The 25,379-nt window shown below is 42.5% G+C and overlaps 1 protein-coding gene across 1 annotated transcript in view; it reads right to left on the bottom strand.

Annotated features, from left to right (window-relative positions):
* LOC129842581 (receptor-type tyrosine-protein phosphatase S-like) overlaps positions 1-25,379 on the bottom strand; it is a gene marked incomplete at its 5' end in the record, with an annotated part of 116,999 nt that overhangs the window by 47,337 nt on the left and 44,283 nt on the right. Inside the window, 7 exon segments of the mRNA XM_055911191.1 lie at positions 2,734-2,909; positions 7,549-7,672; positions 12,352-12,449; positions 18,383-18,495; positions 21,213-21,224; positions 21,576-21,736; positions 22,642-22,872. Coding sequence (XP_055767166.1) covers positions 2,734-2,909; positions 7,549-7,672; positions 12,352-12,449; positions 18,383-18,495; positions 21,213-21,224; positions 21,576-21,736; positions 22,642-22,872 — 915 coding nt within the window.

Raw genomic sequence — 25,379 nt, 5'->3', positions numbered from 1 at the left:
GGGAGGGAAGGAAGGAGAGAGGGATAGGGGGAGGGTAAAGGAGGGAGGGAAGGAAGGAGAGAGGGATAGGGGGAGGGTAAAGGAGGGAGGGAAGGAGAGAGGGATAGGGGGAGGGAAGGAAGGAGGGAAGGAGAGAGGGATTAGGGGGAGGGAAGGAAGGAGGGAAGGAGAGAGTGATAGGGGGAGGGTAAAGGAGGGAGGGAAGGAGAGGGGGATAGGAGGAGGGTAAAGGAGGGAGGGAAGGAGAGGGGGATAGGGGGAGGGAAGGAGAGAGGGATAGGGGGAGGGTAAAGGAGGGAGGGAATGAGAGAGGGATAGGGGGAGGGTAAAGGAGGGAGGGAAGGAGGGAGGGATAGGGGGAGGGAAGGAAGGAGGGAGGGAAGGAGAGAGGGATAGGGGGAGGGTAAAGGAGGGAAGGAGAGAGGGATGTCTTGCCTTGGAGAAGAAATAAGAGGGCATCTGAAACAGGTCAGAGAGAGAGAGAGAGAGAGAGAGAGAGTTGAAAAAGAGACATGGCAGCAGCTACCACACAGCACTACAGTACATTACTACCACAGTATTAGTACTGCTATTAAAATGGTACTATATAGTACATGGTAATACTACAATATTAGTATTATTGTTAGTATTAGCATGGTACTACCAGAGCCATATATTTAGCCATACATATCCATATATTTATCCATATATAACCATATATTTATCCATATATAACCATATATTTATCCATACATAACCATATATTTATCCATATGTAACTATATATTTATCCATATATAACCATATATTTATCCATATATAACCATATATTTATCCATATATTTATCCATATATAACCATATATTTATCCATATGTAACTATATATTTATCCATATACAACCATATATTTATCCATATATGACCATATATTTATCCATACGTAACCATACATTTATCCATATATAACTATACATTTAACCATATATGACCATATATTTATCCATATAGATGTATTTATCTATGTATTTATCCATATAGAACCATATATTTAGCCATACATATCCATATATAACCATATATTTATCCATATATAACAATATATTTATCTATATATGACCATATATTTATCCATATATGACCATATATTTATCCATACATGACCATATATATATCCATACATGACCATATATTTATCCATATATGACCAAATATTTATCCATATATGACCATATAATTATCCATATATAACCATATATTTATCCATATATAACTATATATTGATCCATATATTTATCCATATATTTATCCATACATGACCATATATTTATCCATATATGACCATATATTTACCCATATATAACCATATATTTATCCATATATAACTATATATTGATCCATATATGACCATATCATGGTACTACATAATGCATGTTAGTACTACTAGTCATGGTACTACATAGTACATGGTAGTACTACTAGTTATGGTACTACATAGTACATGACAGTACTACTAGTTATGGTACTACATAGTACATGCCAGTACTACTAGTCATGGTACTACATAGTACATGGGAGTACTACTAGTCATGGTACTACATAGTACATGGGAGTACTACTAGTCATGGTACTAAGTAGTACATGATAGTACTACTAGTCATGGTACTACATAGTGCATGGCAGTACTACTAGTCATGGTACTACATAGTGCATGGCAGTACTACTAGTCATGGTACTAAGTAGTACATGGCAGTACTACTAGTCATGGTACTGCATAGTACATGGCAGTACTACTAGTCATGGTACTACATAGTACATGACAGTACTACTAGTCATGGTACTACATACTGCATGGCAGTACTACTAGTCATGGTACTAAGTAGTACATGTTAGTACTACTAGTCATGGTACTACATAGTACATGACAGTACTACAGTATAAGCATAGTATTAGTAGAAGCATGGTGGAAAGAGAAAGTTGTACCTAGTTTCTACATGGGGTAAGAAGAGAAACGGAAGACTAAAGGTGACAACACCATGTTAGAAACACGTTAGAGGGAGAAAATACATGATTATTAGAAGTCCTAATAGGAGAATCATACTGCTGTATATACACATAATATACAGCAGGGCTCACCAACTGGTCCCCACATGTTATTTGGCCACGCCAAGTTTTCTAAGCCTCCAAGAAAACAATATATTTATTTATTTATTATTGGAAAATAAAAGACAGTAAAAAAAAAACACCAGCAGCAAATCAGCTCCAACTGATTTAAATTTTGGAATTGTGTTCCAAGAGTATTAAAACGCATAATAAAGAGATACATGTCATCATATAGGTTTACAAATGTAAACAAAGTTTGAAATGATTCTGTTTAAAGTCTAGTATTATACTGTATCTGTTTGCACTTGTTGTGGTCAATTTGCAGTCTGCAAATGATTAGTAAATTATGTTCCCTGGTCCCCTGACCATCCACACCGGAAGAAATTCTCTCCACACTGTACGTTGACATTAGTGGGTACAACCAGGACATAGTATAGTTCTTGAAGATCTATCTCCATCCCCCATTGATCATCATCTGATCTGTCCTCCTTCCTCCCATCTTTACAGTGATCTGACACTAACTGCTCCTATAAGAAGCTCTGGATAAGAGCGTCTGCTGAAAATCACTCAAATGTAAAAATGTAATTTCTAACAGTCTACTGATTTCTAACTGTCCTCTTCGCTGTATTTTAACATGGGATATCAGTCCTTACCCGGGATTTCTCCTCGAGCTTGGTCATCATGATGATGTTGGCCGTGTGCTGTTCCCAAACCAGTCTCCAGAAGTCACAGAAGGTCTCGGGGAGAGAGCCCTGCGTCGCTATGTAGGCGTTCTGACGACGGTAGCCATCAATGTAGTTAGCATTGATGTAGTCGCTGCCTGGGATACCTGGAGGGGCGGGGGGGAGATAAAGGGAGAGAGAGGAGGAGTGGGACAGTGAGAGAGAGAAAGAGAGAGAGAGAGAGTGATACATTTGTATTGTCTTTTTGGTTTTCAGACAACTGAGTGTAATTTTTAACTTCTGAGTGTAATATTTACCTACTGAGTGTAATATTTACCTACTGAGTGTAATATTTACCTACTGAGTGTAATATTTACCTACTGAGTGTAATATTTACCTACCAGGTGTAATATTTACCTACTGAGTGTAATATTTACCTACTGAGTGTAATATTTACCTACTGAGTGTAATATTTACCTACTGAGTGTAATATTTACCTACTGAGTGTAATATTTACCTACTGAGTGTAATATTTACCTACTGAGTGTAATATTTACCTACTGAGTGTAATATTTACCTACTGAGAGGATTGTGTTACTATCACAGCTGATAACCAGTTTGTATGGGAGAGGATTGTGTTACAATCACAGCTGATAACCAGTTTGTATGGGAGAGGATTGTGTTACTATCACAGCTGATAACCAGTTTGTATGGGAGAGGATTGTGTTACTATCACAGCTGATAACCCGTTTGTATAGGAGAGGATTGTGTTAAATATCACAGCTGATAACCAGTTTGTATGGGAGAGGATTGTGTTAAATATCACAGCTGATAACCAGTTTGTATGGGAGAGGATTGTGTTAACTACCACAGCTGATAACCAGTTTGTATAGGAGAGGATTGTGTCTGTTTCAGGATCAGTCATCTGGGCCTTATGCCCATAATCCCCCCAAATCACTTCACAAACACACACACACACACACACACACACACACACACACACACACACACACACACACACACACACACACACACACACACACACACACACACACACACACACACACACACACACACACACACACACACACACACACACACACACACGCACGCACACACACACACGCACACACACACACACACACACCCCTGACCTGATTCTAGTGAGTCAGAAAGCAGGTCACAAAGCTCTTGATATATCTTTTGAGGTCAGATTATATAAACTAACAAACAGTCCTCCCTGATACCAACACTATCACATATATAACTAACAAACAGTCCTCCCTGATACCAACACTATCACATATATAACTAACAAACAGTCCTCTCTGATACCAACACTATCAAATATATAACTAACAAACAGTCCTCCCTGATACCAACACTATCACATATATAACTAACAAACAGTCCTCCCTGATACCACCACTATCAAATATATAACTAACAAACAGTCCTCCCTGATACCAACACTATCAAATATATAACTAACAAACAGTCCTCCCTGATACCAACACTATCAAATATATAACTAACAAACAGTCCTCCCTGATACCAACACTATCACATATATAACTAACAAACAGTCCTCCCTGATACCACCACTATCAAATATATAACTAACAAACAGTCCTCCCTGATACCAACACTATCAAATATATAACTAACAAACAGTCCTCCCTGATACCAACACTATCAAATATATAACTAACAAACAGTCCTCCCTGATACCAACACTATCACATATATAACTAACAAACAGTCCTCCCTAATACCAACACTATCACATATATAACTAACAAACAGTCCTCCCTGATACCAACACTATCACATATATAACTAACAAACAGTCCTCACTGATACCAATAACTACTCTAGATTCCTATTCCCTATATAGTGAACTACTAGTGACCAGAGCCCTATTCCCTATATAGTGAACTACTAGTGACCAGAGCCCTATTCCCTATATAGTCAACTACTCTAGATTCCTATTCCCTATATAGTGAACTACTAGTGACCAGATCCTATTCCCTATATAGTGCACTACTCGAGATTCCTATTCCCTATATAGTGAACTACTCTAGATTCCTATTCCCTATATAGTGAACTACTAGTGACCAGGGCCCTATTCCCTATATCGTGCACTTGTCACGTTCCTGACCTGTTTTCTCTTGTTTTGTATTTATTTAGTATGGTCAGAGCGTGAGTTGGGTGGGTTGTCGATGTGTGATTTTCTATGTTGGGGTTTTGTGCCTTCGGCCTGGTATGATTCTCAATCAGAGGCAGCTGTCAATCGTTGTCCCTGATTGAGAATCATGCTTAGGCAGCCGGGGTTCACGTGTGTGTTTGTGGGTGTTTGTCTTTCGTGTTAGTATTCGTGCCACACAGGACTGTTTTCGGTTGGATTCTTTTTGTTAATTTGTTTCATTGTAGTGATCAGTTTATTTTATAATAAATTATGGACACTTTCCACTCTGCGTCTTGGTCCGATCCCTACACCTCCTCTTCAGACGAAGAGGAGGAAACCTGCCGTTACAGCACTACTAGTGACCAGAGCCCTATTCCTTATATAGTGCACTACTAGTGACCAGAGCCCTATTCCCTATATAGTGAACTACTAGTGACCAGAGCCCTATTCCCTATATAGTGAACTACTAGTGACCAGAGCCCTATTCCCTATATAGTGAACTACTAGTGACCAGAGCCCTATTCCCTATATAGTGAACTACTAGTGACCAGAGCCCTATTCCCTATATAGTGAACTACTAGTGACCAGAGCCCTATTCCCTATATAGTGAACTACTAGTGACCAGAGCCCTATTCCCTATATAGTGAACTACTAGTGACCAGAGCCCTATTCCCTATATAGTGAACTACTAGTAACCAGAGCCCTATTCCCTATATAGTGAACTACTAGTGACCAGAGCCCTATTCCCTATATAGTGAACTACTAGTGACCAGAGCCCTATTCCCTATATAGTGAACTACTAGTGACCAGAGCCCTATTCCCTATGTAGTGAACTACTAGTGACCAGAGCCCTATTCCCTATATAGTGAACTACTAGTGACCAGACCCCTATTCCCTATATAGTGAACTACTAGTGACCAGAGCCCTATTCCCTATATAGTGAACTACTAGTGACCAGAGCCCTATTCCCTATATAGTGAACTACTAGTGACCAGACCCCTATTCCCTATATAGTGAACTACTAGTGACCAGAGCCCTATTCCCTATATAGTGAACTACTAGTGACCAGAGCCCTATTCCCTATATAGTGAACTACTAGTGACCAGAGCCCTATTCCCTATATAGTGAACTACTTGTGACCAGAGCCCTATTCCCTATATAGTGAACTACTAGTGACCAGAGCCCTATTCCCTATATAGTGAACTACTAGTGACCAGAGCCCTATTCCCTATATAGTGCACTACTAGTGACCAGAGCCCTATTCCCTATATAGTGAACTACTAGTGACCAGAGCCCTATTCCCTATATAGGGAACTACTATTGACCAGAGCCCTATTCCCTATATAGTGCACTACTAGTGACCAGTGCCCTATTCCCTATATAGTGAACTACTAGTGACCAGAGCCCTATTCTTTCTCTCTCTGACTCTCGTGCACACACACACACACACACACACACACACACACACACACACACACACACACACACACACACACACACACACACACACACACACACACACACACACACACACACACACACACACACACACACACACACACACACACACACACACACACACACACACACACACACACAAGGTAATGGTAGAAGCAGTATATGTTCATCCATAGTCAGTCTCTCAAACCAGCAGCCTGCATATAGGCTTTGATGTGTGTGTGTGTGTGTGTGTGTGTGTGTGTGTGTGTGTGTGTGTGTGTGTTATGTATGTGTTTGTTTGTGTGTGTGTGTGTGTGTGTGTGCGTGTGTGAGAGAGAGAGAGAAAGACTGAAGGAGAGTGTATGCTTGTATGTTAATGTGTGTGTGCGTGACTCGCAGGCCGGACAGACAGACAAACAGAGAAGAGAGCTCCTGGACCGAGGAGGTGGATGGGCTACTCTCATACATGCTCTGCCCAGATAAGAGTAATCTGTCTGGGCTTTGCCACCCACGGTTTCCCCCTCTCCTCTATGGAGCTGCCAGGGCCCCTCCCTCTCGCTTTCTCTCTCTCTGCTTTACAAAAAAAACAGCATACACTCACTGTACTGTAAGTCACTTTAGATAAATGCTTCTGCTAAGTGGTAATATCATATTAAGACAGCGAAGGAACTTTTAGACTGGCAAGAAAAGTGTGTGTGTGTGTGTCTCTTCCTCGATGCTGGACAGTAGAACCCTGGAGTGGCCGTAGGTGATGACGTTAGCCTGTATGTGTGTGACTGTCAACCTACCCTCGATGCTGGACAGTAGAACCCTGGAGTGGTCGTAGGCGATGACGTTAGCCTGTATGTGTGTGACTGTCAACCTACCCTCGATACTGGACAGTAGAACCCTGGAGTGGTCGTAGGCGATGACGTTAGCCTGTATGTGTGTGACTGTCAACTTACCCTCGATGCTGGACAGTAGAACCCTGGAGTGGTCGTAGGCGATGACGTTAGCGTGTATGTGTGTGACTGCCAACCTACCCTCGATGCTGGACAGTAGAACCCTGGAGTGGTCGTAGGCGATGACGTTAGCCTGTATGTGTGTGACTGCCAACCTACCCTCGATGCTGGACAGTAGAACCCTGGAGTGGTCGTAGGCGATGACGTTAGCGTGTATGTGTGTGACTGCCAACCTACCCTCGATGCTGGACAGTAGAACCCTGGAGTGGTCGTAGGCGATGACGTTCGCATAGCGGTTCTTTGGCTTGTTGACCTCCAGGTTAGACTGCTCCCAGGTGAACTGCTGTCCGGGGTCAACGGACTACAACACAGAGGTCAGAGGTTAGAGTTTTGATTAAAATGCTCCAAGGTGAACTGCTGGCCAGGGTCTATGGACTATAACACAGAGGTCAATGGACTATAACACCGTTGTCAAAGGGTAATAAGCAAGGGTTGGAACCGGTTCAGGGAACAGAACAGAAAACCGGTAGATAACTAAATTATTTAAGTAACAGAACCCAAACCGAAAACGAAAGTGATCTATACTGTTCCGGAACAGAACCGTTATTTTAAAAGCATGGTAACCAGCTCTTTTATGTTCCCGACCATTTTTTTCCCAGTCTCACAAAATTTGCAACAAAGCGCCTATGCAAAGCCCTCACTTTGTCACTCAGGAACTTATTCCAGGATCTGCCCGCCAGCTGGAAATCTTTACCAGTGGGTGTGTAGGCTACCTGCCCCTCCCCTCTGAAGTAGATTACTGTAGTCTACTGACCACATTACAAGTGGAATTCAGAAATGATGGTGAGATGTTTAATTAGAGAAGAATGGATTTACTTTTTATTGCTAGTTAATTATAAATAGTTTTATCACTTTTCACATTGGATTGATTAACTACTCAAATCAAATCAAACTTTATTTGTCAAACGCGCCGAATACAACAAGTGTAGACTTTACCGTGAAATGCTGACTTACAAGCCCTTAACCAACAGTGCAGTTCAAGAAGAGTTGAGAAAAGATTTACCAAATAAACTAAAGTTAAAAAATAATAATTAGTAACGTTAACACGATAACATAACAATAACGAGGCTATATACAGGGGGTACCGGTATCGAGTCAGTGTGCGGAGGGTACAGGTTAGAGGTCATTTGTACATGTAGGTAGGGGTGAAGGGACTATTAGGTAACATGTGTTTTTAATTCTAGTGCTGCTCTGTACACACAAGCTTGTTAGCTAGCTAGCTAACGTTAGCTCTGATCCAACATCATGTCAACTCGGAAGGTAAACACAAGCTTGTCAGCTAGCTAGCAAACGCATGTTATAACAAGACGCCCCGTACTTGTTCCTCCGTTCTGTCTCCTCAACCTCAACATGTCAGTTGACTGGTAGCAGTTTGTGTGGTTTTTTGTTGTCTTTCAGTGAGATCAAACCATGCAGATACGGCAAAATTACAATTTGTTCTTAACGACTTCCCGTTAAATTAAATCGCCTACCCGCTTCACAGCAAGCTGCTCTATCCGCACTGATCGGTGAAGTCATTAAATGTCGAGCTAAATGTAAAAAATAAAATAAAAATAATGTTTATTTCAGAGGTTGAAAAAGGAACAGAAAGGAACGATATAAAACCGTTACTTATTTTGGTTTGAAACCGTTTCAGAACTTCATTTTGTTGGACGGAACAACGTAATGGAAACAAAAAATATGATGGTTTTCTTCAGAATGAAACGTGTGGAAATTCACTTCGGGTTCCAACCCTTGGTAATAAGTGTCAACGAACTACACCACAACAGGTCAAAGGTTGAATTGAATTTAAAAAAAAGACAGTACAGGCATGCAACAGGAACAAAACATTTTGAAAACGGAATAAAAATGTATTGCTCCGTTTTACCCAACAGAATACAAAATCAGAAGCCCAGTCCAACACCAAACTGTCTCCAACCTATAATGATGGTAATAACAGAACTGTCTCCAACCTATAATGATGGTAATAACAGAACTGTCTCCAACCTATAATGATGGTAATAACAGAACTGTCTCCAACCTATAATGATGGCTTTTGTGTTTCCATCTCTCTCGTTCTCTCTCCATCCCTCCATCTCTCCATCTCTCTCATTCTCTCTCCATCCCTCCATCTCTCTCGTTCTCTCTCCATCCCTCCATCTCTCTCGTTCTCTCTCCATCCAGCCATCTCTCTCGTTCTCTCTCCATCCCTCCATCTCTCTCGTTCTCTCTCCATCCCTCCATCTATCTCGTTCTCTTTCCATCCCCTCATCTCTCTCGTTCTCTCTCCATCCCTCCATCTCTCTCGTTCTCTCTCCATCCCTCCATCTCTCTCGTTCTCTCTCCATCCCTCCATCTCTCTCGTTCTCTCTCCATCCCTCCATCTCTCTCGTTCTCTCTCCATCCCTCCATCTCTATCGTTCTCTCTCCATCCCCTCATCTCTCTCGTTCTCTCTCCATCCCTCCATCTCTCTCGTTCTCTCTCCATCCCTCTATCTCTCTCGTTCTCTCTCCATCTCTCTCGTTCTCTCTCCATCCCTCCATCTATCTCGTTCTCTCTCCATCCCCCCATCTCTCTCATTCTCTCTCCATCCCTCCATCTCTCTCGTTCTCTCTCCATCCCTCCATCTCTCTCGTTCTCTCTCCATCCCCTCATCTCTCTCGTTCTCTCTCCATCCCCCCATCTCTCTCGTTCTCTCTCTCTCCATCCCCCCATCTCTCTCGTTCTCTCTCCATCTCTCTCGTTCTCTCTCCATCCCTCCATCTATCTCGTTCTCTCTCCATCCCTCCATCTCTCTCGTTCTCTCTCCATCCCTCCATCTATCTCGTTCTCTCTCCATCCCCTCATCTCTCTCGTTCTCTCTCCATCCCTCCATCTCTCTCGTTCTCTCTCCATCTCTTTCCCCATTTTCTCTTTTTGACTGCCCCTCTCCCTATCATTTATGTTTGACTACCCTCTGTCCTAACCCCCCCGTCTCTCTCTCTCCCTCTCTCTTGCTCCCTCTCTTTCTCTCTCTCTCTCAATTACATTTAAATTCAATTCAATTTAAGGGGCTTTATTGGCATGGGAAACATATGTTAACATCGCCAAAGCAAGTGAAGTAGACAATAAACAAAAGTGAAATAAACAATAAAAATGAACAGTAAACATTACACAAGTTTCTCTCTCTCTCTCACTCCCTTTCCCTCCACCTTACTCCATCCTCTCTCTTCGTTCTAGCCCTAGCCAATTAGAGCCCTCCGGATTCCATATCCAGCATGCACAGGCCTAAAAGTAGAATTTTCTCCATCTTAATTAACAACTTTTTACAGTTGTATTCTCGTGGAATGATGTAGATATTCTAAGGACTAATCAAAAATGTGCTCTATTGTACAGAACATGGCCATGATAAAACACTCTCTCCTGTCTGCTTTCTCTCTCTCCCTTTACTTTCTCTCTCACCCCGCCTCTCTCAGTCTCTGTCTTTATCTCTCTCTCTCCTGTCTGCCTTCTCTCTCTCCCCCCTCTCTCTCTCTCTCTGTCTTTGTCTCTCTCTCTCTCTCCTGTCTGCTTTCGCTCTCTCCCTTTATTTTCTCTCTCCGCCCGCCTCTCAGTCTCTGTCTTTGTCTCTCTCTCTCCTGTCTGCTTTCTCTCTCTCCCTTTACTTTCTCTCTCCGCCCGCCTCTCTCAGTCTCTGTCTTTGTCGCTCTCTCTCCTGTCTGCCTTCTCTCTCTCCCCCCTCTCTCACTTTCTTTCTCTCTCCTCTCTCTCCTCTCTTTACTTCTCTCTCCTGTCTGCTTTCTCTCTCTCTCTCTCTTTCCATTCTCTCTCTCCCCCCTCCCCTCTCTCTCTTTCTCTCTCCTCTCTCTGTCTTTGTCTCTCTCTCTCCCCCCTCTCCCCCCGCCTCTCTCAGTCTGTCTTTGTCGCTCTCTCTCTCCTGTCTGCCTTCTCTCTCCCCCTCTCTCGCTTTCTTTCTCACTCTCTCCCCTCTCTCTCTCTGTCTTTATATCTCTTTCCTTTCCGCTTTCGCTCTCTCCCTTTCCCTTCTCTCACTTCTCCCGCTCCCCCCTCTCTCTCCCCCCTCTCTCCATCTCCCTCTATCTCTCTGGAAGCGTAACATTGATAACCATCAGTCTGTAAGCAGTATCTCTTTGAGACAGACTGACAGACAGATCTCTGGTTAAAACAGGAGACGTGAGAGGAGGAAGATTCTGCTTCACATTTAAACCCTGATACCTCTGTCAAAAGATAAAAGGCATAAACAGGTGTGTGTGTGTGTGTGTGTGTGTGTGTGTGTGTGTGTGTGTGTGTGTGTTGTATCTAGCTGGCTAGAGGGTTTCTACACAGGATGTAGAACTCAATAGGAATTGCATAATGAAACCAGAATAATTGGGAGTGAAAATGTCTCCTTCAAAACAAACTCATACCTCATACTCCTGAGATGTCTCCTTCAAACAAACTCATACCTCATACTCCTGAGATGTCTCCTTCAAACAAACTCATACCTCATACTCCTGAGATGTCTCCTTCAAAACAAACTCATACCTCATACTCCTGAGATGTCTCCTTCAAAACAAACTCATACCTCATACTCCTGAGATGTCTCCTTCAAAACAAACTCATACCTCATACTCCTGAGATGTCTCCTTCAAAACAAACTCATACCTCATACTCCTGAGATGTCTCCTTCAAAACAAACTCATACCTCATACTCCTGAGATGTCTCCTTCAAACAAACTCATACCTCATACTCCTGAGATGTCTCCTTCAAACAAACTCATACCTCATACTCCTGAGATGTCTCCTTCAAAACAAACTCACACCTCATACACCTTAGATGTCTCCTTCAAACAAACTCATACCTCATACTCCTGAGATGTCTCCTTCAAAACAAACTCATACCTCATACTCCTGAGATGTCTCCTTCAAAACAAACTCATACCTCATACTCCTGAGATGTCTCCTTCAAAACAAACTCATACCTCATACTCCTAAGATGTCTCCCTCAAACAAACTCATACCTCATATTCCTGAGAGAACTTCAGGTTGTCGTTGGCTTTCAGACGTTCTAGATGATCAGCGAGCTCAGAGATGGGGATAGGTGGGTGACTAGCCATGCCTTACAGAGAGAGAGAGAGAGAGAGAGAGAGACAGAGACAGAGACAGAGAGACAGAGAGAGACAGAGAGAAAGCAAGATATATTATTCTTTGATTGATGTAAGACTATCAGGATAACAAAGTAGTTCCCCCGAAGTTGTCCATAGACACTGATCCTAAGTCAGTTTTACATTGTTTCGCCTAATGCTTCAGGTTAGGATCTTGGGAGGGTAAACTGTTCCTAGATCTGTACCTAAGGGCAACTTCAACCCAGAGCCAGTTAGAAGTGGTTAGTGTTAGATGTGTGGTTCTCAGAGCCATATAAAAGCAGAGTAGAGTTCTGTTGATGAAGAGTTGTGTTCTGTTGATGAAGAGTAGTGTTATGGTGATGAAGAGTAGTGGTGGTGAAGAGTAGTGGTGATGAAGCGTAGTGTTGATGAAGAGTAGTGGTAATGAAGAGTAGTGTTGATGAAGAGTAGTGGTGATGAAGAGTAGTGTTGATGAAGAGTAGTGTTGATGAAGAGCAGTGTTGATGAAGAGTAGTGTTGATGAAGAGTAGTGGTGATGAAGAGTAGTGGTGATGAAGAGTAGTGGTGATGAAGAGTATTTGTGATGAAGAGTAGTGTTGATGAAGAGTACTTGTGATGAAGAGTAGTGTTGACGAAGAGTACTAGTGATGAAGAGTAGTGGTGATGAAGAGTACTCGTGATGAAGAGTAGTATTATGGTGATGAAGAGTACTCGTGATGAAGAGTAGTGTTGATGAAGAGTACTTGTGATGAAGAGTAGTGTTGACGAAGAGTACTTGTGATGAAGAGTAGTGGCGATGAAGAGTAGTGGTGATGAAGAGTAGTATTATGTTGATGAAGAGTACTCATGATGAAGAGTAGTGTTGATGAAGAGTAGTGGTGATGAAGAGTAGTGTTGATGAAGAGTAGTGGTGATGAAGAGTAGTGGTGATGAAGAGTAGTGGTGATGAAGAGTAGTGTTGATGAAGAGTAGTGGTGATGAAGAGTAGTGTTGATGAAGAGTAGTGGTGATGAAGAGTAGTGGTGATGAAGAGTAGTGGTGATGAAGAGTAGTATTATGGTGATGAAGAGTACTCATGATGAAGAGTAGTGTTGATGAAGAGTAGTGGTGATGAAGAGTAGTGTTGATGAAGAGTAGTGGTGATGAAGAGTAGTGGTGATGAAGAGTAGTGGTGATGAAGAGTAGTGTTGATGAAGAGTAGTGTTGATGAAGAGTAGTGGTGATGAAGAGTAGTGGTGATGAAGAGTACTTGTGATGAAGAGTAGTGTTGACGAAGAGTACTTGTGATGAAGAGTAGTGGTGATGAAGAGTAGTGGTGATGAAGAGTAGTATTATGGTGATGAAGAGTACTCGTGATGAAGAGTAGTGTTGATGAAGAGTACTTGTGATGAAGAGTAGTGTTGACGAAGAGTACTTGTGATGAAGAGTAGTGGCGATGAAGAGTAGTGGTGATGAAGAGTAGTATTATGGTGATGAAGAGTACTCATGATGAAGAGTAGTGTTGATGAAGAGTAGTGGTGATGAAGAGTAGTGTTGATGAAGAGTAGTGGTGATGAAGAGTAGTGGTGATGAAGAGTAGTGGTGATGAAGAGTAGTGTTGATGAAGAGTAGTGTTGATGAAGAGTAGTGGTGATGAAGAGTAGTGGTGATGAAGAGTACTTGTGATGAAGAGTAGTGTTGATGAAGAGTACTTGTGATGAAGAGTAGTGTTGACGAAGAGTACTTGTGATAAGGAGTAGTGGTGATGAAGAGTAGTGGTGATGAAGAGTAGTATTATGGTGATGAAGAGTACTCGTGATGAAGAGTAGTGTTGATGAAGAGTACTTGTGATGAAGAGTAGTGTTGACGAAGAGTACTTGTGATGAAGAGTAGTGGTGATGAAGAGTAGTGGTGATGAAGAGTAGTATTATGTTGATGAAGAGTACTCATGATGAAGAGTAGTGTTGATGAAGAGTAGTGGTGATGAAGAGTAGTGTTGATGAAGAGTAGTGGTGATGAAGAGTAGTGGTGATGAAGAGTAGTGTTGATGAAGAGTACTTGTGATGAAGAGTAGTGTTGATGAAGAGTAGTGGTGATGAAGAGTAGTGGTGATGAAGAGTAGTGGTGATGAAGAGTACTTGTGATGTAGAGTAGTGTTGATGAAGAGTACTTGTGATGAAGAGTAGTGTTGACGAAGAGTACTTGTGATGAAGAGTAGTGGTGATGAAGAGTAGTGGTGATGAAGAGTAGTATTATGGTGATGAAGAGTACTCGTGATGAAGAGTAGTGTTGATGAAGAGTACTTGTGATGAAGAGTAGTGTTGACGAAGAGTACTTGTGATGAAGAGTAGTGGCGATGAAGAGTAGTGGTGATGAAGAGTAGTATTATGGTGATGAAGAGTACTCATGATGAAGATTAGTGTTGATGAAGAGTAGTGGTAATGAAGAGTAGTGTTGATGAAGAGTAGTGGTGATGAAGAGTAGTGTTGATGAAGAGTAGTGTTGATGAAGAGCAGTGTTGATGAAGAGTAGTGTTGATGAAGAGTAGTGGTGATGAAGAGTAGTGGTGATGAAGAGTAGTGGTGATGAAGAGTATTTGTGATGAAGAGTAGTGTTGATGAAGAGTACTTGTGATGAAGAGTAGTGTTGACGAAGAGTACTAGTGATGAAGAGTAGTGGTGATGAAGAGTACTCGTGATGAAGAGTAGTATTATGGTGATGAAGAGTACTCGTGATGAAGAGTAGTGTTGATGAAGAGTACTTGTGATGAAGAGTAGTGTTGACGAAGAGTACTTGTGATGAAGAGTAGTGGCGATGAAGAGTAGTGGTGATGAAGAGTAGTGGTGATGAAGAGTAGTGGTGATGAAGAGTAGTGTTGATGAAGAGTACTTGTGATGAAGAGTAGTGTTGACGAAGAGTACTTGTGATAAGGAGTAGTGGTGATGAAGAGTAGTGGTGATGAAGAGTAGTATTATGTTGATGAAGAGTACTCATGATGAAGAGTAGTGTTGATGAAGAGTAGTGGTGATGAAGAGTAGTGTTGATGAAGAGTAGTGGTGATGAAGAGTAGTGGTGATGAAGAGTAGTGGTGATGAAGAGTAGTGGTGATGAAGAGTAGTGGTGATGAAGAGTAGTGGTGATGAAGAGTACTTGTGATGAAGAGTAGTGTTGATGAAGAGTACTTGTGATGAAGAGTAGTGTTGACGAAGAGTACTTGTGATGAAGAGTAGTGGTGATGAAGAGTAGTGGTGATGAAGAGTAGTATTATGGTGATGAAGAGTACTCGTGATGAAGAGTAGTGTTGATGAAGAGTACTTGTGATGAAGAGTAGTGTTGACGAAGAGTACTTGTGATGAAGAGTAGTGGCGATGAAGAGTAGTGGTGATGAAGAGTAGTATTATGGTGATGAAGAGTACTCATGATGAAGAGTAGTGTTGATGAAGAGTAGTGGTGATGAAGAGTAGTGTTGATGAAGAGTAGTGGTGATGAAGAGTAGTGGTGATGAAGAGTAGTGGTGATGAAGAGTAGTGTTGATGAAGAGTAGTGTTGATGAAGAGTAGTGGTGATGAAGAGTAGTGGTGATGAAGAGTAGTGGTGATGAAGAGTAGTGTTGATGAAGAGTACTTGTGATGAAGAGTAGTGTTGACGAAGAGTACTTGTGATAAGGAGTAGTGGTGATGAAGAGTAGTGGTGATGAAGAGTAGTATTATGGTGATGAAGAGTACTCGTGATGAAGAGTAGTGTTGATGAAGAGTACTTGTGATGAAGAGTAGTGTTGACGAAGAGTACTTGTGATGAAGAGTAGTGGTGATGAAGAGTAGTGGTGATGAAGAGTAGTGGTGATGAAGAGTAGTATTATGGTGATGAAGAGTACTCATGATGAAGAGTAGTGTTGATGAAGAGTAGTGTTGATGAAGAGTACTTGTGATGAAGAGTAGTGTTGACGAAGAGTAGTGGTGATGAAGAGTAGTGGTGATGAAGAGTAGTGGTGATGAAGAGTTGTGTTAAGCAGATATTTTCAAGGCAACAGCCTCACATGGGGCCTGGAGTCTTTCCTGGGCCCGGTATCCCGGTAACAACGGAACTTACGTTTAGGAGTGTATCAACGATGCATCGTTCCTACAACGGCCGAAGTACTCGCGTGCGTTTCCCCCAAAAAACACTACGGAAGGGAGAACTTTCACTAAGGGCCTTTGTTGGCCCATGTGTCGAAACTGATGGAAATACAGAGCTGATCTCAGGTCAGATTTCTCCATTCAGATCAATTAATTTTAATTATACCACAATACTGACCACAGATCAGCTCCTAGAGAGACATTATCACCTACAGGCTATGGCTGCAAACAAAAGGGCAGATTATAATGCTGAGGATGAGGCCCTAGCCTACCCTAGAATAATACACTAAATCACAGATTATAATGCTGAGGATGAGGCCCTAGCCTACCCTAGAATAATACACAAAATCACAGATTATAATGCCGAGGATGAGGCCCTAGTCTACCCTAGAATAATACACTAAATCACAGATTATAATGCTGAGGATGAGGCCCTAGCCTACCCTAGAATAATGCACTAGATCACAGATTATAATGCTGAGGATGAGGCCCTAGCCTACCCTAGAATAATACACTAAATCACAGATTATAATGCTGAGGATGAGGCCCTAGCCTACCCTAGAATAATGCACTAGATCACAGATTCAAAACATCATTGTTCACATCTTGTTACACAACCATAAAATATATTTTGCACAAAATTACAGACAGTAGCCTAAAATTAACAAAATATAAACCATTTATTGAACAATAAATTGATTTCAATATTATTTAAATATATAGGTTTATAGTGTTTTTAGATTTGAATGCAGTCATCTGGGTTTCCATGTGAACCATCTTTTTATCCTTCACTTGTTTGTAAACTTTGCATTTGTAGCCATCTTCGTTCTGAAGTAATCAGCGGCCATATCGAGAGACAGATAAACATCTTGATTCTATGGGAAGCGGAGATCTTCTGTGTATAAAGTTATGCGGAAGGGGAAAAAAAAGAAAAAAAAAAACCGACGCACTTAGCGGTTAAATGGGAGGTCTGAGACAGTCGGGAAATGACAAAGGGTTTTCAAGTACAACTTGAGGTAACGATGGATTCGGGAAACAGCTCTGAGATTTAACCACGCTCCTTTCGAAAGGTTTTAAACCATGAATTTAGCATTGAGATCATTTTGGGGATAACAGGCCCAGGTCAGGAAGACACATTCAGAGAAACCTCCAGGTCCTAGAGACGTCATGAAAACAAATGATTTTAGAACAAACTGCATTCAAATTATTCAGAAGTCCAGCAACAAAACAGAACAAACTTATTCTGCATGACAAAATACTAAGCGGCGCCTTGACAGTTAAAATTACTCTGCCATTTTCCAAAGCGGTTGTTCCTGAAATGGGGATGGAATGAACAATATGAAGGTTAGTTAGCCAGAGAGAGAGAGAGAGAGGGGGGACAAAGATCAACTAACTTGACAATCGTCTGTAGCCGCGGAAAGCTGATACACAGTAACTTCCTGAAAGGAAAAGAGACAAGCAGGAAAACTCACTGAAGACCAACGTGTCTGTGTGTGTGTGTGTGTGTGTGTGTGTGTGTGTGTGTCTGTGTGTGTGTGTGTGTGTGTGTGTGTGTCTGTGTGTGTGTGTATCTGTGTCTGTTTCTGTGTGTGTGTGTGTGTGTGTGTGTGTGTGTGTGTGTGTGTGTCTGTGTGTGTGTGTGTGTGTGTGTGTGTGTGTGTGTGTGTGTGTGTGTGTCTGTGTGTGTGTGTGTGTGTGTGTGTGTGTGTGTGTGTGTGTGTGTGTGTGTGTGTGTGTGTGTGTGTGTGTGTGTGTGTGTGTCTGTGTGTCTGTGTGTCTGTGTGTGTGTGTGTGTGTGTGTGTGTATGTGTGTGTGTGTGTGTATAGTCTACCTGGGGTCTGGAAGTTGATTCTGCGTAGCTCCACAGGATCTGTAGGATGGTGAGAGGACATGGCCTTGCTGCAGGGGAAACTAGCCTTCCTTCCCTCCGCCTCAGCTCTTTTCCTGAAACACAACACATTGACTGCATCAGATGCAACACACACACACACACACACACACACACACACACACACACACACACACACACACACACACACACACACACACACACACACACACACACACACACACACACACACACACACACACACACACACACACACTGCCTGGGGTTTTCTCTATAAAAAAGGAAAAAACAAACTATCTAACTCTAACCTATCATATGATCTAGTTAGTCTATCTAACTAACCTATCATATGACCTAGTCTATCTAACTAACCTATCATATGATCTAGTTAGTCTATCTAACTAACCTATCATATGACCTAGTTAGTCTATCTAACTAACCTATCATCTGACCTAGTTAGTCTATCTAACTAACCTATCATATGACCTAGTTAGTCTATCTAACTAACCTATCATATGACCTAGTTAGTCTATCTAACTAACCTATCATATGACCTAGTCTATCTAACTAATTTATCATATGACCTAGTTAGTCTATCTAACTAACCTATCATATGACCTAGTTAGTCTATCTAACTAACCTATCATATGACCTAGTTAGTCTATCTAACTAACCTATCATATGACCTAGTTAGTCTATCTAACTAACCTATCATATGACCTAGTCTATCTAACTAACCTATCATATGACCTAGTCTATCTAACTAACCTATCATATGACCTAGTTAGTCTATCTAACTAACCTATCATATGACCTAGTCTATCTAACTAACCTATCATATGACCTAGTTAGTCTATCTAACTAACCTATCATATGACCTAGTTAGTCTATCTAACTAACCTATCATATGACCTAGTCTATCTAACTAACCTATCATATGACCTAGTTAGTCTATCTAACTAACCTATCATATGACCTAGTTAGTCTATCTAACTAACCTATCATATGACCTAGTTAGTCTATCTAACTAACCTATCATATGACCTAGATAGTCTATCTAACTAACCTATCATATGACCTAGTCTATCTAACTAACCTATCATATGACCTAGTTAGTCTATCTAACTAACCTATCATATGACCTAGTTAGTCTATCTAACTAACCTATCATATGACCTAGTTAGTCTATCTAACTAACCTATCATATGACCTAGTCTATCTAACTAACCTATCATATGACCTAGTTAGTCTATCTAACTAACCTATCATATGACATAGTTAGTCTATCTAACTAACCTATCATATGACCTAGTTAGTCTATCTAACTAACCTATCATATGACCTAGTTAGTCTATCTAACTAACCTATCATATGACCTAGTTAGTCTATCTAACTAACCTATCATCTGACCTAGTTAGTCTATCTAACTAACCTATCATATGACCTAGTTAGTCTATCTAACTAACCTATCATATGACCTAGTTAGTCTATCTAACTAACCTATCATATGACCTAGTCTATCTAACTAACCTATCATATGACCTAGTTAGTCTATCTAACTAACCTATCATATGACCTAGTTAGTCTATCTAACTAACCTATCATATGACCTAGTTAGTCTATCTAACTAACCTATCATATGACCTAGTCTATCTAACTAACCTATCATATGACCTAGTTAGTCTATCTAACTAACCTATCATATGACCTAGTCTATCTAACTCTAACCTATCATATGACCTAGTCTATCTAACTCTAACCTATCATATGACCTAGTCTATCTAACTCTAACCTATCATATGACCTAGTCTATCTAACTAACCTATCATATGACCTAGTCTATCTAACTAACCTATCATATGACCTAGTCTATCTAACTAACCTATCATATGACCTAGTCTATCTAACTAACCTATCATATGACCTAGTCTATCTAACTAACCTATCATATGACCTAGTCTATCTAACTAACCTATCATCTGACCTAGTTAGTCTATCTAACTAACCTATCATATGACCTAGTCTATCTAACTAACCTATCATATGACCTAGTTAGTCTATCTAACTAACCTATCATATGACCTAGTTAGTCTATCTAACTAACCTATCATATGACCTAGTCTATCTAACTAACCTATAATATGACCTAGTTAGTCTATCTAACTAACCTATCATATGACCTAGTCTATCTAACTCTAACCTATCATATGACCTAGTTAGTCTATCTAACTAACCTATCATATGACCTAGTTAGTCGATCTAACTAACCTATCATATGACCTAGTTAGTCTATCTAACTAACCTATCATATGACCTAGTCTATCTAACTAACATATCATATGACCTACTCTATCTAACTAACCTATCATATGACCTAGTTAGTCTATCTAACTCTAACCTGATATGACCAAGTCTGGCTACCCATCAGTCTAGCTGTCATTCCACTGACTTGTACCCAGGCTACGTATTACCAGGTGCATGTAGTAAAACTGACTGGTACCCAGGCTACATATTACCAGGTGCATGGAGGGAAACTGACTGGTACCCAGGCTACATATTACCAGGTACATGGAGGGAAACTGACTGGTACCCAGGCTACATATTACCAGGTACATGGAGGGAAACTGACTGGTACCCAGGCTACATATTACCAGGTGCATGGAGGGAAAACGATACACTAATTATTGTGCTTCAGTTTCTTTTCTTTGCACTGTAGTTTCAACATAGCATGATTCTAATAGCTGTAACCTAGGTAACATGATGGTAATCAGAGTCTCTAACGGGATAATAATGAGTATATCCTTCTTCTTACCTGTCTGGTTTACTGGGTCAACGAAGCAGAGTGAGCAGAACAAGAGACAGAAACATCATGTTATGACAGAGTTGATCAGCAACCTGAAACTGTCTGTACAGTAGAAGTATCTCCTCTCCTCTCCTCTCCTCTCCCCTCCCCTCCCCTCCCCTCCTCTCCTCTCCTCTCCTCTCCCCTCCCCTCCTCTCCTCTCCCCTCCCCTCCCCTCCCCTCCTCTCCTCTCCTCTCCCCTCCTCTCCTCTCCTCTCCCCTCCCCTCCTCTCCCCTCCTCTCCTCTCCCCTCCCCTCCTCTCCTCTCCTCTCCCCTCCCCTCCTCTCCTCTCCCCTCCCCTCCTCTCCCCTCCTCTCCTCTCCTCTCCTCACCTCTTGAAGAGCAGGATGGCGATGACGATGCAGACGATGAAGATGACAGCCATTACCGGCCCCACCACCCACAGAAGCCCCTCCTCCTCGTCTACGATTGGCTGAGGATCCACGTCGTTGGAGGTCACGGGGTCAGAGTAAGGGCTGGTTGAATACATTGTCTAGAGAGAGAGGGAGAGAGAGAGAGAGAGGTTAGAGAGTGTGTGTGTGTGTGTGTGTGTGTGTGTGTGTGTGTGTGTGTGTGTGTGTGTGTGTGTGTGGTTAGAGAGAGTGTGTGTGTGTTATGTTATGTGTGTGTTAAGCATACTCGTGTGATGAGTAACTTGAAAACCTGAAGACCTTAGCTAATGACTAGGCTTTAGCTCAGTGGGCTAACAGAGTTATGTGGCGAACAGGAGACCCAGGTTTGACCCTAGTCCAGCAAGTAAGAACACATGCTTCTGGTGTGTGTCTGCTACTGTGTGTGTGTGTGTGTGTGTGTGTGTCTGCTACTGTGTGTGTGTGTGTGTGTGTCCACTCCCAGCCCAAACCCATATTATTAGACAGGTCTAGCAGCGCCAGCCCAAACCCACATTATTAGACAGGTCTAGCAGCGCCAGCCCAAACCCACATTATTAGACAGGTCTAGCAGCGCCAGCCCAAACCCACATTATTAGACAGGTCTAGCAGCGCCAGCCCAAACCCACATTATTAGACAGGTCTAGCAGCGCCAGCCCAAACCCACATTATTAGACAGGTCTAGCAGCGCCAGCCCAAACCCACATTATTAGACAGGTCTAGCAGCGCCAGCCCAAACCCACATTATTAGACAGGTCTAGCAGCGCCAGCCCAAACCCACATTATTAGACAGGTCTAGCAGCGCCAGCCCAAACCCACATTATTAGACAGGTCAAGCAGCGCCAGCCCAAACCCACATTATTAGACAGGTCTAGCAGCGCCAGCCCAAACCCACATTATTAGACAGGTCTAGCAGCGCCAGCCCAAACCCACATTATTAGACAGGTCTAGCAGCGCCAGTCCAAACCCACATTATTAGACAGGTCTAGCAGCGCCAGCCCAAACCCACATTATTAGACAGGTCTAGCAGCGCCAGCACGAAGAACACATATTCCTGTCCGTTTTGCAGGGGGCGGTTCCGGAACTCCCCATAGCTCCTCCCATCACCGAGGGTGAACTCCTGGGGGAGGGTCTTAAAGTGGGCGGAAACATAGGCCCTGGGATCTGATTGGCTGGCCGGGACCTGGCGACGGACACGCAGCGCCTGGCTCACACTGGTCCTGTTGATCTCTTTCAGGAGCTGGAGGAGAGGGGGGAGTAGAGATGGATAGAGAGAGGGGAGTAGAGATGGATAGAGAGAGGAGAGGGGGGAGTAGAGATGGACAGAGAGGGGGGAGTAGAGATGGATAGAGAGAGGGGAGTAGAGATGGATAGAGAGAGGAGAGGGGGGAGTAGAGATGGACAGAGAGGGGGGAGTAGAGATGGGATAGAGAGAGGGGAGGGGGGAGTAGAGATGGATAGAGAGAGGAGAGGAGGGGATAGAGATGGATAGAGAGATGGGAGTAGAGATGGATAGAGACAGGGGAGGGGGGAGTAGAGATGGATAGAGAGAGGAGAGAGGGGGAGTAGAGATGGATAGAGAGAGGGGAGGGGGGAGTAGAGATGGATAGAGAGAGGGGAGGGGGGAGTAGAGATGGATAGAAAGAGGGGAGGAGGGAGTAGAGATGGATAGAGAGAGGAGAGGGGGGTGTAGAGATGGATAGAGAGAGGGGAGGGGGGAGTAGAGATGGATAGAGAGAGGAGAGGGGGGAGTAGAGATGGATAGAGAGAGGAGAGGGGGGAGTAGAGATGGATAGAGAGAGGAGAGGGGGGAGTAGAGATGGATAGAGAGAGGGGAGGGGGGAGTAGAGATGGATAGAGAGAGGGGAGTAGAGATGGATAGAGAGAGGAGAGGGGAGTAGAGACGGATAGAGAGAGGGGAGGGGGGAGTAGAGATGGATAGAGAGAGGGGAGTAGAGATGGATAGAGAGAGGGGAGGAGGGGAGTAGAGACGGATAGAGAGAGGAGAGTAGAGATGGATAAAGAGAGGGGAGGAGGAGAGTAGAGATGAATAGAGAGAGGAGAGGAGGGAGTAGAGATGGATAGAGAGAGGGGAGGGGGGAGTAGAGATGGATAAAGAGAGGAGAGGAGGGGATAGAGATGATAGAGAGAGGAGAGGAGGGGATAGAGATGGATAAAGAGAGGAGAGGAGGGGATAGAGATGATAGAGAGAGGGGAGGGGGGAGTAGAGATGGATAGAGAGAGGAGAGGGGGGAGTAGAGATGGATAGAGAGAGGAGAGGGGGGAGTAGAGATGGATAGAGAGAGGGGAGGGGGAGTAGAGATGGATAGAGAGATGGGAGTAGAGATGGATAGAGAGAGGGGAGGAGGGGATAGAGAGAGGGGAGGAGGGGATAGAGATGGATAGAGAGAGGGGAGTAGAGATGGATAGAGAGAGGGGAGGGGGAGTAGAGATGGATAGAGAGAGGGGAGGGGGGAGTAGAGATGAATAGAGAGAAGGGAGGGGGGAGTAGAGATGGATAGAGAGAGGAGAGGAGGGGATAGAGATGATAGAGAGAGGGGAGGGGGGAGTAGAGATGGATAGAGAGAGGGGAGGAGGGGATAGAGATGATAGAGAGAGGAGAGGAGGGGATAGAGATGGATAAAGAGAGGAGAGGAAGGAATAGAGATGATAGAGAGAGGGGAGGGGGGAGTAGAGATGAATAGAGAGAAGGGAGGGGGGAGTAGAGATGGATAGAGAGAGGAGAGGAGGGGATAGAGATGATAGAGAGAGGGGAGGGGGGAGTAGAGATGGATAAAGAGAGGGGATAGAGATGGATAGAGAGAGGGGAGTAGAGATGGATAGAGAGAGGGGAGTAGAGATGGATAGAGAGAGGGGAGTAGAGATGGATAAATGTTAAATGTTATCTGATTATTACCCTCATCATTATCATCTTCATATTGTGTTATCTGGTTATTACCCCCATCATTATCATCTTCATATTGTGTTATCTGGTTATTACCCCATCATTATCATCTTCATATTGTGTTATCTGGTTATTACCCCCATCATTATCATCTTCATATTGTGTTATCTGGTTATTACCCCATCATTATCATCTTCATATTGTGTTATCTGGTTATTACCCCATCATTATCATCTTCATATTGTGTTATCTGGTTATTACCCTCATCATTATCATCTTCATATTGTGTTATCTGGTTATTACCCATCATTATCATCTTCATATTGTGTTATCTGGTTATTACCCCCATCATTATCATCTTCATATTGTGTTATCTGGTTATTACCCCCATCATTATCATCTTCATATTGTGTTATCTGGTTATTACCCCATCATTATCATCTTCATATTGTGTTATCTGGTTATTACCCCATCATTATCATCTTCATATTGTGTTATCTGGTTATTACCCCCATCATTATCATCTTCATATTGTGTTATCTGGTTATTACCCCATCATTATCATCTTCATATTGTGTTATCTGGTTATTACCCCATCATTATCATCTTCATATTGTGTTATCTGGTTATTACCCCATCATTATCATCTTCATATTGTGTTATCTGGTTATTACCCCATCATTATCATCTTCATATTGTGTTATCTGGTTATTACCCATCATTATCATCTTCATATTGTGTTATCTGGTTATTACCCCCATCATTATCATATTCATATTGTGTTATCTGGTTATTACCCCCATCATTATAACATTGTGTTATCTGGTTATTACCCTCATCAT

This window comes from Salvelinus fontinalis, unplaced genomic scaffold (assembly GCF_029448725.1).
Source record: "Salvelinus fontinalis isolate EN_2023a unplaced genomic scaffold, ASM2944872v1 scaffold_0055, whole genome shotgun sequence".
NCBI lineage: Eukaryota > Metazoa > Chordata > Actinopteri > Salmoniformes > Salmonidae > Salvelinus > Salvelinus fontinalis.
Note: the sequence above shows the minus strand (reverse complement) of the source record. Positions and strands in the feature narration are given on the sequence as shown.